Genomic DNA, 19,843 nt, shown 5'->3' with positions numbered 1-19,843 from the left:
ATATATATATATATATAATGTATGTGTGTGTTTTCAATCACGTTTGCACTAACGAATACTGAAACGTTTGAATTTAATCACTTTGTACGAAACAAATAAATTATATTTCTTACAGTCTTAACAATCTTATGGATATATATTCACTCACCACATTTTGTACTGAATCATTTTGCTTTCTGTAGGGTTTAAAATTCATTTAAATCTATTACATTATACAGTGGACTCTTCTAGCGGTGGTAAAGAGAACAAAAGTCCGTGACAAGTTTCTCTTCGGATAATTGCCGCTCTTCTTCAGCATTTTTTTTCTTGATTTACGACTAGAAAACAACCTAGGTGATAAGATACAATTACATCCTTATGACAATTTCGCAAAACAACAAAGTCAGTAAACAACATTGTGATACGTCATTTGCAAAAGACCAATTGCTTATAAAATCTTTAACACGCGAGTACACACAAATTGCCTGGATAAAAAGCTCCGCCACGATAGCCGTCTTTCTAAATATTAACCTTTTGGTGAAGCATTTTCCGTATACCAGTTTTAATGGTTCATTATTAGAATGAAAACATTTCCTAATCTTAAGCCTATTATGCACAGTAAATTGTCCTTCAACATTCAGTTTGAAGATGTAATGACAAAAAGAATGAGTAAGGAGATTATGTGACTTTGTACAGGGAAAGTAGGTACTTGAAAAAGAACGTTTATTACATTTTACGTCAAAACTCAATTATTACACAAACGTGCAACTCCTTATAGGTACATATGCTAGATAAACGTTAATAGATTGCATTACAGTCACGAAATATAGTTCATATCATTAAGTAAAATAACTTATTGAATTAAACAGTCAAATTAATAGATAATATTTCTTACTCCAATATCAATTAAATAAGAAAGAAATCGCAAATATTAGGAAACTCCACTGCCGCATTTTAGCTTTAAATACATCATGCCTCCAGTCAGACTACAAGTCATGAACAGCACAATTATATTTCATTTTGAGTCTGAGATTTGCTGTGTATGTCTGCAATTTGTTAAAGTTGTAAACATTGACATGTACACACTATAAAACATCAGTATTCTCTGTCAGATTACTTATCGTAAAGTTCTTTTCATACTTTTAATTTCCAACCTAAGCTATATTCTATATTAACAGTAGCCAACAGTATATTAAATATCATCATCTTTTTATGCATTGGCACTACCTTCGTTCAGGATAGTTTTAGGGTATGGAGAATTTTCATTTTAAATCATTTTTTCCCGAAAATATACTTTTAAAAGATAAAAGCTTTTGTTTTTGAAAAGATTACAATTCAATGCGTTGTTTGGCTCTAAATGGGCTAGGTAGATAATAGACAACTGATCTGTTAGCTCTGCTTTTTTTCTGGCCGCGAGTGTCATATCGTGCACTACCAGTAGTACTAGCATCCTTCAGTCACTTTTCTTCTGAATTTGAACTCAGAAGTTGCCCATATATTGTCTGATCATAACTAACTACGACAAAAAAACATCTGATTCAATTTGAGAATATACTAGATAAAATATATTGGATCGGTACCTCGAAAATACTATTTATTGGTATTTCAGTGACGTGAGAAAAGTGGCAAGGGTTATTGTTCATTGGCATACCGACCTAACTATTTCGTTTAGCACATTCTTGAATCGTATCAGATGTAACCAATTGTGAAATATTTCATATTTGAGTAGATTTAAATGAGCCAAAGCTAAATTTTCTTCCTGTTGACAACTTTTAACAACATTTATTTTCTGTCTCATTCCCATCAAATCGGTGACTTGGAATATCTCTTGGCCATGGTGTATATATATATATATATATATATATATATATATATATATATATATATATATATATATAGATAGATAGATAGATGTGTGTGTGTGTGTGTGTGTGTGTATGTGTAGAAGGTAATATGATTAACATGTTACAAATATGAAAGCTCACATTTCCGAATGACAAGTTGAAGGATAATTAAATAACTGTTATTCTGACAAATATGCAACTGAAACAGTACAGTGAATATATTAATCATTTTCGAAACAGAAACTGCACACACATACACGCACATATCGCATAGAGTCCATTTCGATAAACAGGTGGGTGGAAGAATGGTCGAGGAGGAAGTATATTTTTAAAGCGGAGAAGTTACTTTGGTGCAGTTCTTGATATTCACAATGAATAAATGTACCGGTAAGTTTCCTAGACATTACATATACAATTACATAAATGAAGAAAATCGTGAAAATAAATGTATGAAATATTGATATAATTTCTTCAAAAGCAAATTAGAACACCATTTCATGATTATATTGGTCGATAAATGTAGAGAAATGTTTGGGATAAATACCCAGTATTATTTTAAAATGATAACTTCTGACTAGTATAGGAATGAAGGGAAGAGCTCACTGAAGCAAATACATTTGTATTAATATGTCAACAGTTTTACGTCTATAATGCTTAGTTTCAATCTAGAAAAGATCCCCAAATTAAATATGCCAAAAAGTGGCTGATAGTAAGGGTTTTTTTGTGGGTCTAACACCAGTTTTGAGCGCAGCATAGACAATATCTGACTGCTAATACATTTAGTGGAGGAAGAACACTTGAAAATCAAAGGAAAAACCCACCGCGGACAGAGATAAGATGAATGTGATATGTAAAGCGCTTAGAGTCACGGGGGAAGGCGATCTAGGTACATCAGGGTATAATCTGCTGGAATGTGGAACATTTCTTTATTTTTGAACATCTGATACTGTTTGTGACTATACTACACAACATATCTTAGTTCTGTATGCCGACACGAGCATTGATTGGCATTTCGATGTCGTGGACACTTTGGCGTGGGTAATTTTCCAGATGACTACCGATCTTAGATAAGTGTAGTACATTCTTGAAATGTATCAGATGTAACAAAATGTGATGTATTCGGGTTGATTTTAACCTGGAAAACCTACATTTTCTTCCTGTCATTCACTCTTTTTAATTTATCGTCTTCTTGTTGTTGCCTTGGAATACCTTTACATTATGTATGGTGGGTGTATGTTTGTTTGTGTATGTATGCTTGTGTGTGTGTATGTTTGTGTGCATGTGTAAGTTTGTGTCTGTGGGAAAGGGTCGTGCAATAAATATAATTAACTATATTTTACGTTTGATAGTGAAGGCAACAAAAGTTAACTGTAAGTTTGACAAATATGCAACTAAACCAGGGGCCCCAATCGACCCATTCATAGCATTTTCTCTTTGTTTAGATGTTTATATTGTTGCTTGATAATTGCTATAAGGGTAAGCCATGCATCAATATTTCAATCAATAAGTAAAGATACTACTATATGTTAAAGTGAACGCGGAACTATTGATTAAACTTTACGGTATTAAACAGAGAGACATCAGACCCCACATCTCAACACTTCCCTCTTAGCTTGATAACACCGCCCATTTCCGGGTTAGAAGTAAAAGCCACGAAACGTTTCCATATTATAGTTTGCTTATCTCATTAAATGTAACTTCCCTATCCACGACTATCTCTCATGTTAATGAAATAGAAACTTGCGAGCAAACATACAAACAATAAACGAGAATAAATGACCATCTTGCCATCTTATAAAAATATTGAAATTAGCAGATAAGCTAAATAACTTCAAATTCAATGGAAAATATTACCTGCACTTTAACGGCACTACCATTAGCACAGAGAACGGTCACTTGGATGCAAATTGTTTAAGAGGAAAAGAGGAAGGCAGACTCTTAGCCCCATTGTTGCATATTCCACTGCAGTCGCTTCATTTTAATTGAATTGAAATGAAGTCGTAAGCGGAAAATAAAATATGGAAAATTGTGTTAATAAAGTTAGTGAAATCCACCAGTGAGTTTGAAAACTGAAATTTCCAAAACAAACCTTGCGGGGTTTTTTGGGACACAACATCAAATAATTATTTACAAAATATTACGACTCCACTGTCTTAAAATAAATAATAGAAAGGAGTGATACGTAGCAAGCTTTGTAAAATTCAAAAAATAATTTATTTCCCTCAAAAACAAATTGAAAATGTAAGAACTTATGGCATTTCGAGTTAAATCCCAAATTATCTTAGAATTACTAACACAAATCTTAATGAACAAAATTCTGATGAAACCCTGGTGGTATTCCAAATAATTTCCAACGCTGAAGGTGTTCATGTGAGTGTAATGGTCGGTAGTCTCTAATATACTACTGTGCCAATAGCCTGCATGATTTTGTTGAATCAGAATAATATAAACCAAGGTTTCCTTGTTGCGATTCACAATAATTGTCACTTATGTCTCTCTACAAGAATATTAATGAGCACTTTGTATTTTCAGTGAAGGATATTTGGAATTAAATAATTTCAGCCCAAATGATATATTGAACACTTCGGATGATTCCCTCTCAAGATATTACAGCATAAATACATAATTTTCCCAGTAAGCAAGATTGTAAAGCCCTCTACTCTATCTAGGTCACAATTAGCATTTTGTAGTTATAAAAAATAAAAAAAATTACTTAATGGAACATTCCATTCTAGACAATTCTATGACTAAAATTATTATATAAAAAAACATGCGAAACAATTATGATACATACAAATTTCTTTCTATTGATAATTATGTTAATGTTAAACCCATGTTTATCGAGACAATATTAGCTAAGCATTAGTTCTTTACATAATTTTTATTTTAAAAAATCAATGATTCTGGTCAGGTAGACAAAGATTTGATTTTGCACTAAATCAGCTACAAAATACAATTTGACATAACCCATAGCGTATAATAAATTAAGAAATAACAAAAATGCAAATAAAATATACATAACACAAAACATGGTACAAACTACCGCTTTCTCCAGCACAGTTACAAACAAAAAAACTGAGTAATAGTAACATCTCATGCAAAATACCGGCTTTATGTTTAGTAAGATGCGAAACAGTTTCAACCCAGTATGAAGGAAGACCAAGAATGGTGTATCTGCCAAGATCAGACCGGTAAACTAAACAACTATCAAGAAACCCAGTTGCAGAATATCTTTACTCCCCTGGCCATTATTTTAGTGTTCTTATGCTGACTGACGTAACACTCAATCAAAACTGAAGCCACGAAATCAGAAGACTAAAGGAAAGTAATTGGATTCGCCGCCTTAGAACTATGTGCCCCTGGGATTGTTGCGAAATTCGTGACTATTACACTTGGCGAACTTTAATTTAAAGTGGTACAACTAGCCTTATTGTGCTGATGTGCCATTGAACGCTAATATATACACTTTATCTTTACTGCTTGGATTATAACTTCCATTAAAAGATGATATGAGGAACGAAGTTTTGCGTAGCCATATATCTGTATCATTGCGATAACCGTAGACGTTTGCTTTGTTCAAGGCAGATAAATGGGTCAGTTGAAAGAAAATTTAACGGAAATAGTCATCTTCTACATTTGTAAGATATGACTTGTGACAATATAAATGCATAAATTCTGATGTTTGTTCGGATATATTAGTTTTAAATACATTAATTTTTTGTTTCACCAAAATAAAACAACATAGGCTGTTGTTACATTTTCTACATTGTAATTATTACTTGTTCCTGTCGCAAACTTTGCAAAAGGGATATGTTGATCTGGAAAGTCTTTGGGCATTTATATATAGACTTGTTGCACTTACGCTTTGTCAAGATCGAAGTTGGTCTCTTCCAAACCTTTCCTTGACAAAGACGGTGCATTATATATATATATATATATATATATAGAGAGAGAGAGAGAGAGAGAGAGAGAGAGAGAGAGATAGTGTGTATGTGTTTTATATTGCGTGTGTAACTAACGAATACTGATATGTTTGAATTTAATTATCTTTGTACAAAACATATAACTTGTATTCCTTTCTGTTTTGAAAATCATACAGATATATATTCACTCACGACAATGTGCTCTGAATGAGTTTGCGTCATTACAGCTTTCTATAGGGTTTCAATTTCTTTACAATCCATTCAGACACGTGATGCACTCATTTTCCGCTTGTAAACATTTTAGTTAGACAACAATTGTCCGTGACAAGTTTGTTCTGGATAACTGCTGCTCTTCCTCACTATGTATTGTCTTGATTTACGACTGGAAAATAACTCAGGTGATAAGATAAAAAACAACGACCGACATTCTATGCATACGTCATTTGCAAACCACCAATTACTATTAAAATCTTGAATACTTGAGTACACACAAAATGGTATAAAAAGATCCGTCCCCATAGCCGTCTCACTAAATGTTAACCTTTTGGTGAAGCGTTTTCAGTATACCATTGCTCATTATTAGGATGAAACATTTATTGGTCGTCAGTCTTTTATGCACAGTAAGTTGTTCCAAAGAGCGAGAGACCAACAGTGTTTTGCTAGATGGCGCTAGTGAAGGTGATATCAACGCTGTCAGGCTTCGTCTTGCGGAAGAGAGAGAACGACGTTTACTATTGGAGAATGACATGCAACTACTGACTCTAAGATATGCACAGCTACAGAGAATGATGAATCAAGGTTAGTCTCCAATAACTGCAAACATTGATTAGTCTGCCTTTCCCTAAACACCACTAAGACTATTCCGTGCTGCATGTGGGTTCCTCTTACTTCTTGAAATCTTTATATCAGCGACATCCGACATAAAGTTTTGACCACTATTTCTGTGTTACGTCGAAAGCGGATTTATAGAGAACCGTGTTCGTCACTTTCTGATTTTCACTAAATCGGTTCGGTTTTCTTTTCATCGTTTTGATTTTCACACATAAGCACTAGTCATTTTGCGTCATTAGAAATTTAATGTAGAAGACAATGGTCTGCAGCTAATAAAGAAACATTATTAATAATATCTATCTTTATTTATAAGAGTGAAATCAGAGAAAAGTATTCAGTTTCTGGCAGCCTAGTGTATACCGACAGATGCACTTTTCTTATTATGAGAGAGGATTATAGCATGAAAGCTAGATCATTCAAATGGTGTTTTTCATTAAATTGGCTTTCTTTGTTCATTTTTGTGTTGCTCTAATCATTAAGTGATGTGCTATCCATAAGAAAACGTACAAGTATACTTTGACAATAACAAATAGTATATGCGCGTGATGCTGCTCAAATTATCGAACATATTTATTTTTGTAAATTAATGTGATATGACTTAAATCGAACATGTGCTATAGAATTTAAAATCTCAGTCCACAGCTAGTAGATAGAGAGGTGAACGTGTAGATGCGGGCGAGGATAATACATATGAATCCACAGCTAGGTGTTGCTGCTGCTTTCTAACCTGGACGCTGTTTGTAAATCTTTTCATATAAGTTACTTCTTCTAATTAGATATTCGCATGAAGAGTGCTACCATTTTATATTAAAGTGCCTCATGTTGAGAGCCAGTATGTTCTATTTTAGCTTCCTTCAATGAAATATTTTTCCTGCGCAAGTATAGCTAAAATCCTCTTTCCTTATAATTGTAGTGTCCAGATCTATGTACGTAGTATGAGACGGAAATGCCATAAAGGATTTTTTCTTCGTATTTTCAGCAATGTCTCCAGTAGGATTTGTTGCAAAGCTTTCTAATCACACGACTATCCAAAATGGTGAAGTTCTGAAGCTGGACAAAGTGGATATGAATGAGGGAAATGGTTATAACCCCACCCTCGGTGTATTCCGTGCTCCTGTAACTGGCATGTACATGCTTTCTGTCACTGTGATGAATCAAGAAGGTGTACCAGTGCATATCACTTTAATGAATGGCGACAATGCACTGGCTAATCTTTTTTCGGGGGACATTGCTAGTGGTCGAATGGTGGGAGCAGTGTCAGTTCCTGCAATTCTGTCTGAAAATGACAATATCTTCATTAAAGCTATTGTGATGCATGCAGGATTTTACGGACACTACTTTACGTCCTTTTCTGGGGTACTTATTCAAAGAATGACTTAATAAATCAAGGTTTATAATTCACCTGAAATGTACGAGTTTGTAGAGGATAACAAGTACCTTTTGATAAACCTTTCTTTCCAAAACGATAGCTTAGAGTTTCGTTCCAATTACATTCAAAATATCCTATTGTGATTATTTATTGTTTATAATTATGAAAATAAACTCCACGTTTTAGGGACATTAGAATTTATATCACATTCATTAAGTTTAAAACAAATGTAACAATTGAAAATGACATTTGTGATAACTGAATGATGTTGTTTTTTTTAAACTTCAAATCGAGCATTGATTCATTTTTTTTTTCATATAAATTTTTATCACAATGTCTACTTTAACTTTTAATTATTTTATGCAAAAGACAATTATTAACCCTCTCCATCAATGACTCAAAATTAGTAGAATTCCAAAGTCGTAACGAAATATATGTGATTAGAGATTTTTATTTTCTTTTTGCTTTCAATCTCTTTAAAAGTGGAAAAGAAGAATAACCAACAGCCAAAATGAGAATATGATCGTGTGAATGATAAAGACCATCTTATTAAAATTTATAATATACAGGAACACTAATGGTCTTTTAAGTAACACCAGTGATGTTTCAGTTGATAAATACCTCTAATTTACCACGTCATCAGGAGCTCCTGAGGAACGCGTAATTGAAAAAACTCTCAACACTTGTTCTTTCATGCTATCAAATATTTTAGTTTGAAAAAAGTGAACCGAATTGTAAATATGCAAACGAATATATTTTAAATTGTAATATAAATTTGCTTAATTGTCAAATAATAAGTATTCATATTTGAAAATGTGTGTCGTTTAAGTTTTACTTTTTTGTGAGGTTGTTATAAGGTGCTCTAACTCACGATAAGTAGGAACAGCAGCTAAATACTACGCATTTGGACTGTATAATATAAATTTTTGTAGCAGAGAAGTGATAAACGACGAAGCATCCGAATTAAAATCAACTTTACAGTTCCATCAGTTTAGCTTCTGGAAAACACATGACGATAAAGCAGTGGTTTCCAATTTCCAGCCATTTTTGGCCACGACCCTATCAAATATTTTTTCTCTGCCTCAGGACCCAGTTTCCACATTTTGATAAGATTTGCTACCCTCAAAAACTCCTGGCGAACATCCGGGACCCAAAAAAACGTCCTAGCGACCCTGATATGGGTCACGACGTGGGGGATCGGAACCACTGCCGTCAAGCCAGGTATTTTGACAGACGTACAAGACAGAGCAATGGTTTGGTTGACATGATAGAGAAAGATATTCATACTGCCTGGTCTTTTTCTTCCAATAATTGCTTCAATTGTATGATAACTGTCATAAATAACCTCTGTTAGTTTCGCTACCCCCCTCCCAAGGTGAATCCAGTGGTTGGTTACTTCTCTCCCATCTGTATTTGCGCACGTCGAAACCTCGTTAGCACAAATGCGTTAGAACTAATCCAACCAGATAAATGAACTATGGTGCGCTTCATCAAATACATCTATATGACCTTATTCAAATTTCACATTCTGTCAGTAACTCCTATAATTGCTATCACTTTTCAATTGTGTTTGGACCATAATTTTGGGATGAAAACATTAAATGGCTGAACATGACAAGATGAAACTGCTTATTGTGAAATATATACATATCGATTATAGTTGATCCCATTACATTTCGAGGCTATTTAGCAACAAATTCAGTTTGTGTGTGTGTATGTCTGTGTGGTCTTGGCTATGTGAATTGTTTTGAATGGAACGCAAAACGGGTCGTAAACGCATGTGTACAGAACTGTAAGACTTTTGTCTAGCAGTTCCCATTTATGAAGAACACCAACCCGAGTCAGCTGACTCCTTTTATCATGCTTTCTATAGCACTCTACTTCTTACACAATACTACACTGTACGACGATAAAATCTGATGTATTCAGTGTTCAAACGTCAAACATAAAACAATGTTAATACACACTTATTAGAATTACAGAACCTAATCAGTTTGTAATTTGGATAAAATGTGTATTTTCTTCATTTTAACCAAATTTTTGCTTTCCAGGAAGTGCCTTCACACACTCATATATATATATATATATATATATATATATATATATATATATATATATATATATATATATATATATATATATATATATAGATATATATATATAAATATATATATATATAATGTAGTGCGTTACGGCACAACAACACAAATATTATTTCTTTTCTTAAAATCTGAAGCAAAGGGTATGTCAGATTGTTCAAACAACGTGTCACCTCTAAAAGTGTTCAAACACATTCACACGCACACGTACACACTGCTTGATATCAGATTATTTGGAAGATAAGTGTTACCATATAATTATGAACAAGACCAATCGATGCTTACACTTAGGTCGGTACATGGAAGTTATCGTAGCGCAAACAATTATAAAGTGGACACAGAACACATTTCATAATGTAATTATTTAATCTTACACCTGTGTTTTCCAGCCTCACCACCATTTCAGAAGAAATTCAGGTATGGTAGTATGCCACTTCTTACTTTCAGGAGAGTGATCGGATCAAACACATATAGTGCAAGTTTCTTTAAATAGTGTTGAGGTAGAACGTCCGCCTCGGATGCGGGAGATCGTGGGTTCGATCCCCGGCCGAGCCATACCAGAGACTTACAAAAATGGTACTAACAACTGCCTTGCATGGCGTTTAGCATTAAGAGTTTAGTGTTAGGGCTGGTCGGCCAGGTGTCAGGATAATGTGACTGGGTGGGACATCATGCTACATGTCTGCGGCATAATGCCCCAGAGCTAGACATCACTGTAAACTGCCACATTGCAGACATCGTAGCGAAATCACTGAAATGTTTTTAAAACTACGTTAAAAATCAAAATCACATCACAGAATAGTTAGACGCGACATTTTTATCAAACGTTCCTATTGTTCGTCCATCTGAATTTGGTGAGGTTCTATTTTCATGGCCTAGGTATTAGGAGACATTAGACTTAAAGCACGACTATCAGGAATTCATCAGTGAATACATCAATTGACACGCGCTTTTGCTAAAAGGGACTGACGATTCTGCTTGTATATTTGACCATTGCCAGATGGAAACGAGATAGGGACATGATCTCTGCCTGAGTGCAGTATTGTCTAAAACTTGAGGAGATAAACATAGGTACTGCGTGCATCTAATTTTCATTCTCAATACAATACTTCTTTCCGGGATCATACTATACTTTGTATTAACAATATCAGTGCAAATGCGATAAATACAAAACAATTTGTATAGTACTGACCTCGGAGATGTCACAATAAAACATCCACAGAATGGTCTCGCCCTGTGTATGTTACTGTCAGAAGATTTTCAGGTGACCGTCAACCGGAGAACATACACTGACTGTGGAACACATAATTGTTCAGCGTATCAGCTACTAAACTGACAGAAGTATTTTCATGTGAATTCGAACTTTACGATTTCGACGTTTTGGAGGATTGCAGTTTATATAAGATATTGTGACCAAGTTTTGACATTTCTATTTTTTACATGCATAAATACTCTTTTGCCTCAGTACTGTAGATACAAACACCACAGATAATCCGAACAAATCAAAAGATTGGCCTAGATGTGTCAGGACAAATTAGTACCATTATCTCCTGTAGTTATTATTGCATTTTTGCAGTATTTTCTCTGAAACTAATTATTATATTAGAGCCAGGTATGGAAGAAGCACTAATAAAAATTTGACATGGGAATCTCATGCGCCCTAAAAATTTCGTTTTCGCAAACGTCCTCACTATATAAAAAAAGTTCTTCATGTTTCAAGATTTCGAAAGCGTTTTAAAACGTAATCAAAAGTAATTATGTATTTATTATTATTATTACTATTATTATTATTATTATTATTATTATTATTATTATTATTGTTGTTGTTGTTATTATTATTATTATTATTAAATGTAATATTGTTTGTTAGCTTTTTACTCCATGATTATATGTTGAAATTTATAATTGTAAATTAGTCTTGACCTTGTCCAGATTCAAGCTTATTCTATCCCTGATCAAACAGAATATTGTAAACAATTTACACATAGCTAATTATTCCCTATGAGTGCCTGTTAAATATTAATATTATTAGCAATAAATGTAAACATGTTTGTTATGGTCTGGTTGTAGTACAGTAGCATTCTACCAATGAATAACCTGTTGCACCTGATGTTTACCATATTCTTTAATATAATCTTAGCAACAGATATTATCTGCTTATTACATAGAATTTTTAAAAACGAACTTTGGACGTACATCGTGGCTTTTCCTTTGTGTCGAATTACATATATATATATATATATATATATATATATATATATATATATATATACAGAACAAATGTTTACTCTCAAATTATTGAAACATTTAAAATAAATCTGTGGCTGATTTCAACGTTTGGAAAAACAATCCATCACTGGAATGAAACCAGAATAGAAATGTATCTCAATTCTCTCTTTATATACACCTTCAAGAGTATATTATAACTAGATGTTGCAATATACCCGACGTGACAGATCTTACTAGTCAATGTAATATTTCAAAATACCTAGTCATGTGACCTAACCTATCCAATGGAAATTTGATTAATTCTTCAAAAGCCCAACTGACCTAAACCCGTCCGTAACGTATCATGTTTGCCATTAATATTTTCTCCTCATATGCACTTCTGATGAGGATAAATCTATAAATCTTTATTCCGCTGAATTAGCAGTACAACTCGAAAATTACAATCATTTTACATGGCCATCTACATTAAATGAAAAAAATAAATAACGGCATATAGTTTCCACGCCGATGCAGCACACTACCTGACCTCAGTTTGAGTCAGATGCGTGGTTAGGACGGATTATATATATCGAAATCGGTTTCTGTTTCTTTAATTTCGAATCCTTTGAGGTATTTGACTATTTAGAATAACGGCGGACGCAAAGATGGCAGCAAGAGGTATCTGGTCGGTACAAAATGTGGACGGGAGGATCCTGATGGATCGTTCTGCACATAGAAAATCTCTTGTGCGAATTACAAAGGATAGGTGGAAACTGGCGAAGGAGTTTCATAGCCAGTGCCTGTGTGGGCATGCGTCTAAATAATGAGTGAAGTAAATAATTTAAATAATCCGTATGCGTGTTGTAAATAATAAACCCAATGCTACAAATAAAAACCACATAAATCCAGTCCATGCAAAGAACATTACACTACTGATAACAGCAGTTCTAGCAAATGTTAGACATCAAAAAGCTATCACGTACTTTTTATCGAGGAACCCGTAAGATCCTCTCACCATAAAAGTAGCATACCGCTGATTCCAGTGGAAATGTGCATTATCTAAGCAAAATAAGTGTCGAATCTAGTAGACGTTCTGAAGGATATTACAAATCACATAAAACTCTTCATTAAGTTTGGAAGTCTTGAAATGTGGACACTGGAGAACCCCTAATACTGCTCGAGAGAAATATCCCAGAAATTTTGTACTTCCATCTCTTTCATAAATATGCCAGACACCAAAATACATTTTAATAGCTGAGGTTTGTAGGCAAATATTGATGTAAAAAGTCTTCTTTTTAAAAAGCATAAGTTATTACCCGTCTGTCTTCATGTAATCTTTATATAAAAAAGCTAGATTTAATCTCAATCATTTTATGAACGAAAACAATAGTTTAAGAAATACTGACACGGCTGCTGAAAGAGCATGCATCATCATAAATTACAAAAGCGTCAAGGTTCTCCATCAAAAAACCTGATTTTGGCGAAGTTATTGACGATTTATCAGCAAACCTTTGTTTAACTTGGCAAGTTTGACAGTTACCATCCAGCCGACTCTCTAGAAATTTCAACGAGATAGGGAAGACAAGATACAGCTATTTCAAAGAAGAAATTTAAAGAAGACCTTTTGTATCCAAAGAGAAAAAATCCCAAAATATACGGCGTTCCTAAACATGTCAGCAAGCCATGTATTATTTTATTCTTATAATGAGGCAATCGAAGAACATTTGGTAAAATTAGCATATAATATGGGACAGAGAATAATGTTTGTCATTTTAATGATAAGTCGTATGCCTACTGTTACGAGTCTATGCTCTTAAAATAAGAGAAAAGAGTGTTAGACAACAAGCTTTGTACAATTCAACAAATAATTTATTTCCCTAGAACACAAATTGAATAAATGAGAGTCAGTCGCCCTTTTCGACATTAGGTTGAATAGTATAGTGAGATGCCTTAACCCAGGATATGGTGACTACTTTTTGATGTTCAATAAAATGTACCATCTAATTTGAAGATGAAGTATTTTTTATCGAAACAGTTGACCTAGAAATTTGTAATTTTTTTGTCATGATTTTGAGTAGCTCATCTATTTGTAATTATACTTTCAAATAATCCAATCGTTCCTTGGTTTAGTTTAGGTCCTTATACCCTCTTAAAAAATTATCTCCCGGCATTACTAATGAACGGGCATTGATACGATATTTAATATTATACACACAGATATATATATATATATATATATATATATATATATATATATATATAATTGTTTATTGGTGGTAATTTACAATGTAAACCTTTGCAAGCAATGCATGTGAAACCCAATGACGTCGTTATACATTATTTGTATACCGGATCAGTTGCATATTCTCAAAACACAGTACAGTACATTGTAACACTGACGCTTTTATCGCAGCAACAGTTTCCATGGTAGGTACATTTCATGTTACAATTAATATGCCTTACAAGTAAGTAAAGTATGAAATTAAATGCAGTCTAACTTTCTCATGCACACATATTTAAGAAATTATGGAAACTGTTCTGAGTTGAAAGAATTCCGGGAGACGTTGATTTGCATACGATTTATTTGTATGATGATACAGACGATTCAGCTTGGTTTATCAGATATTTGTATCCGATTTGTATTATGGACTAAAGGAATATATGCTGGAGTTTGCACTGAGGCAGGGAAATCCCAGTCAATGGGTTACATTATTTGTCTCCCCACGAGACTTGCAGAGTGGTTAGACATATAACGTGACTGGGATGTCATTGTCTCGGTGCAAACCCCAACTTAGATTGTTATTATCATCCAAAACTTTCCATTAAAGTGAAAAGAATTCATCACTTTTTCAATATAGTTCGCGCGCAAATGTTTACATATGGCGCATTAATACAAATACGTTAATGAGAGCTGTGGCATGACCGTTCCATCTGAAGTACACAAGTTTTACAATTTTTACGCGTGACTAAAATTATAGCAACATAGTAATGAGTATTATAAAATTCAATATATGTGTGTCATATGAAATTAACAATAAATAATTAATATTTATTACTAGAAAATATTTCAGTTTCATGAGTTCCTATTTAGAAAAGTTATATTGTTAATAATGAAACTATGCTGTGTACTCAGCTTTATATAGGCCATAACGAAGAGTTACGTGTAGCATGAGAGAACGTGATTGGAATATAGAAATTATCAGAAACGAAGTTTTGTGTAGCCGTATATCTGTATCATGGCGATAACCTTACACGTTTCCTTTATTCCAGGCAGCTAAATGGAAATATTCATCTTCCCTGTTTGTAAGATATGACCTGCCACAAAGTAAATAGTTCAAAGTAGAAAGTGTGATGCATTTTGTCGGATATATTAGTATTTCACCAAAAATAAAGCAACATAGATTTGTGTAAAAAAAAACTTCTGCATTTGTAATTATTAATTGTTCCTGTCAGCCAGTTTACAGACGGGTTCCGTAGATCTCGAAAGCGCTTGAGGAGATATATCCTGACTAGCTCCCCCTGCGCTTTGTCATGATGGTTTGTACCATAACTTGCCCTTGACAATGACTATAGATATATGTGTGTGTGTTTTTCCATCACGTATGCACTAATGAATATTGCTACATTTGAATTGATTCAGCTTTCTACAAAAGAAATAAATTATATTCCTTTCAGCCTTGAAGATAATATGGATATATATTCACTGACGACAAATTGCGCTGAATGTTTGCGTCATTACAGCTTTCTATAGGGTTTCAATTCATTAAAGTCTATTCAAATGCATAATGGGCACATTTCGCGTTGGTAAACCTTTTAGTCAGACAAAACAATGTTCGTGGCAAGTTTGTTCTGGAAAACTGCCACTCTTCCTCACTATGTATTGTCTTGATTTACGACTGGAAAATAACTTAGCTGATAAGATACAGTTACAGTCTTTGGACAATTTTGCAAAACAACATTCTATGCATTCGTCATTTGCAAACCACCCATAGCTATTAAAATCTTAGCACGTGATTACACACAAAATGGTATAAAAAGTTCCGTCCCGATAGCCGTCTCACTAAATGTTAACCTTTTAGGATGAAACATTTCTTGATCTTCAGCCTTTTATGCACACTAAAGTGCTCCAAAGAGCGAGAGACCAGCAGTTCTTTGTTGGATGGCGCGAGTGAAGGTGATATCAATGCTGTCAGGCTTCGTCTTGCGGAAGAGAGAGAACGACGTTTACTATTGGAGAATGACGTGCAACTACTGACTGTAAGATACGCACACTACAGAGAATGATGAATCAAGGTTAGTTTCCAATAACTACACACATCGATTAGTCTGTCATTCCTGAAAACACCACAAAAACTAATCATTGTTCTCTATTGGTTATTATTAATTTTTTAAGCCTTTGTACCATCAATATCTGATAAGGAGGTTTTTGGCCATACTATTTAAGTATTTGGTGTGGAGGGAATCTATACAGAGAGAGCTATATTCTTCACTTAGTGATTTTCACTAAACCGGTTTAGCTTTCTCATCGGTTTAATTTCCATACATGAGCACTAGTCGTTTGTGCGTTATTAGAATTTTCTTGCAGAATAAATCATCTGCAGGGAAGAAATATACATTATTATTATTATTATTATTATTATTATTATATGTGTGAAATCAAGGAAGTGTTCGCAGTTCCTGCTTACGCTGTTAATACGAACAGATAGATGTACATTCCTTAATGGGAGGTGATTATATCTAGAGAGATGTATCATTCAAAATGGCGATTGTCATTAAATCGGTTGTTTCTTTCGCCGTTGTAACCGTATTGCATAATTAATGGTAATTCTTTTTGCAACATACAGTTTGCTGCAGAAGGAGATCTTTTGCAATGAAAAGGGAAACGTGATTAAGCATATCGTTCGTCGACCGCACCTACGTAAACATTTGCCCGACCAACTTTTTATGGTAAACTCAATGGTTGTTTTCATTCTCTGAAAGCAAACCCCATCTTTAATCATTTCGTAATGTGTTATCGATGAGAAATATGTGAAAATATGCCTGGACAATGACAAATAGTTTACGCGTGCGTTATGTCGTAAACTATCTAACATGTTTAAGATTGAATTTAATGTGATATAACTTCAGATAGTGTGAAGAGGTGCTATAGAGTTTAGAATCTCAATCCGCTGCCAAGGGATACTGACGTGAGGGTGGAAATGACGGGAAGGAGGATATAAAACAATATAGTTTAGCTGCAGATTTCTAACATGTATTTTGTATGTAAATCATTTCATATTAGATACTTTTTCTAATGAAATTGGCCCATAAATAATGTTGCCAATTTCCATTAAAGTACCCATGTTGAGAGATAGTATATTCTATTTTAGCTTCTCCTGATGACATATTTTTTCTTGTATAAGGATAGCTCAATATCTCTTACCTTACAATTGCAATGTCCAGTTTTATATACGTAGTATGAGACTGAAATGTTATAAAGGTATTTTGGCTCGTATTTTCAGCTATGTATCCAGTTGGATTTGTTGCAAAGCTTTCTGACCACACGACTATCCAAAATGGCGAAGTTCTGAAGCTAGAGAACGTAGACATGAATGAGGGAAATGGTTACAACCCCGCCCTCGGTGTATTCCGTGCTCCTGTAATGGGCATGTACATGCTTTCTATCACCGCGATGACTCGGGAAGGTTATCCAGTGCATATCGTTTTAATGAATGGCGACAAAGAACTGACACGTCTTTTTTCGGGGGACATTGCTAGTGGTCCAATGGTTGGAGCGGTGTCAGTTCCTGCAATTCTGTCTGAGAATGACAATATCTTCATCAAAGCTATCGTAATGCATGTAGGATTTTACGGATATCTCTTTACGTCCTTTTCTGGGATACTTATTCAGAGAATGGCTGAATAAAACCAGGTTTATAATTCACCTGAAATGTACGAGTTTGTAGGAGTTAACAAGTTCTTTTTGACAAACATTTGTTTCCAATACGATACCTAACATTTTACTTCTAATTTCATCCAGAATATTCTATTATAATTACTTACTATTTATAAATATGAAAACAAACTCAATGTATTATTGAAATTAGAATTTGCAACACATTCATTAAGCTTGAAACAAATGTAAAAATTGAATATGATACTTGTGGTAACTGAAGAAGATATTTAGCTTTTATTCATTATTTGCAACAAACAAGCTTTCTCCCTTCACAACTCAACAGTGCTATAATTCTTAACTCGTTGCCAAATCTATAAGATGGAATTCTTTCCTTTATTCTGTTTCGATCTTCCTGAAAGCGGAAATGTGACCATAACCTACCCCCGAAATGAGAGCATAACCATTCGAATGATAAAGAGACCATATCATTACAAATTCCGAATACACAGGAATACTAAAGCTCATTTATGTAACACCAGTAATGCTTCCTTTGATTGGTATCCCTAATTTACCATGTAATCAGGAGCTCTTGAAAAACGCGTCATTGTAGAACTGTAAATACGAGCGGACCTTGTCTTTTCGTGATATCAATAATTTTACTCCGAAAAGGGCACATAATTATAAATATGAAACTTCACAAAAAATGTGAGTTGTAGACATTTTACTTTTGTGAGGTTGTTAAATGGTGCTCGAACACAGGGTCGGTACGTACTATGAGATAGTGTGACTTAACAATAATTCCTTCATATCCGGTTGTTTGGAGAGCAAGAGGCTATTTGACGTATATAAGACTGTTTTACACTCAACGACAAAATTTTGTAGTTATTAGCATGATCAGTATTCTATTCTATTATGTATTGTAGCTGAGTAGACGAAATATATTATAAAAGATGTAATCATTTTCGAAATGAATATTAATTGTTCGAGTTAATGATAAACTTACTGCTCCAGTTAATATTCCAAATAGCTTTAATAGTTGTGTGGAATAATTCGCTGTGTCGCTTGAACACCGTGCACATACGTTATGAGATGGAGCTGCTTTAATGGGGTGCACGTGCTTCAGATTGCATGCCTGACCGCCATATATGCACTTTACAATGACATTACATACCTAAAATAAAAAGTCTATAGTTTAGATAGGAATTGATTCTAAGAAAACGAGTCAGACATATAAACATCACAAAATATTAAGAAAATAAATGCTTCAAAAGTATTACGGAAAAGTTATTTAATGAAAATAAAAGACAGAACCTTCCTAATAGTTTAATTAGTTTTTATGTTGTGAACTTGACCCTATTGTGTTGCAAGGGAGTGAATTAAGTAATAAACTACGTAGAACGTCCATCAATGGTTTCATAAATATATGCCAATAAAAAAGTATAACCATACAAGATTAAAGGAAAATTACATTGTCAAGAAATGATTTTGACTCTCTTTGTTTCAGATACAACTAACTAAAGCATCAGTTTTCTTCCTTTCATATGTCATCGGAGGCCATCAAGTGTTGCTAGGTAATGTTAATTGCCCGACATTCAAGATTATTTTCTGTAGTATTAGTTTGATCGAAACGTACTAAATATGAACGATATATTACTATCTGAACATTCCATGCAGCATTATCGTTTAGGAAAGATGTTAGCAACCTATACTTCTGT

General features: G+C 33.8%; 2 protein-coding genes across 2 annotated transcripts; both read left to right on the top strand.

The window, feature by feature from the left end:
* Positions 1-6,240: 6,240 nt before the first annotated feature.
* Positions 6,241-8,764, top strand: LOC149807548 (complement C1q tumor necrosis factor-related protein 3-like). Its single transcript, XM_089967586.1, has 2 exons — positions 6,241-6,544; positions 7,557-8,764. Exons 1-2 carry the CDS (start codon positions 6,331-6,333, stop codon positions 7,955-7,957), a joined length of 615 nt encoding a protein of 204 aa, XP_089823712.1. The 5' UTR covers positions 6,241-6,330; the 3' UTR covers positions 7,958-8,764.
* A 7,491-nt stretch (positions 8,765-16,255) lies between these two features.
* On the top strand, positions 16,256-19,608 carry LOC149807547 (uncharacterized). Its single transcript, XM_089942286.1, has 2 exons — positions 16,256-16,546; positions 17,755-19,608. The coding sequence occupies exons 1-2, from the start codon at positions 16,534-16,536 to the stop codon at positions 18,156-18,158; spliced, it is 417 nt and encodes a 138-aa protein (XP_089798412.1). The 5' UTR covers positions 16,256-16,533; the 3' UTR covers positions 18,159-19,608.
* The last annotated feature ends 235 nt before the right edge of the window (positions 19,609-19,843 follow it).

This window comes from Sinohyriopsis cumingii, chromosome 1 (assembly GCF_028554795.1).
Source record: "Sinohyriopsis cumingii isolate HCF-2022 chromosome 1, ASM2855479v2, whole genome shotgun sequence".
Lineage (NCBI taxonomy): Eukaryota > Metazoa > Mollusca > Bivalvia > Unionida > Unionidae > Sinohyriopsis > Sinohyriopsis cumingii.
The sequence above is the reverse complement of the archived record's forward strand: the minus strand, read 5'-3'. Positions and strand labels throughout refer to the sequence as shown.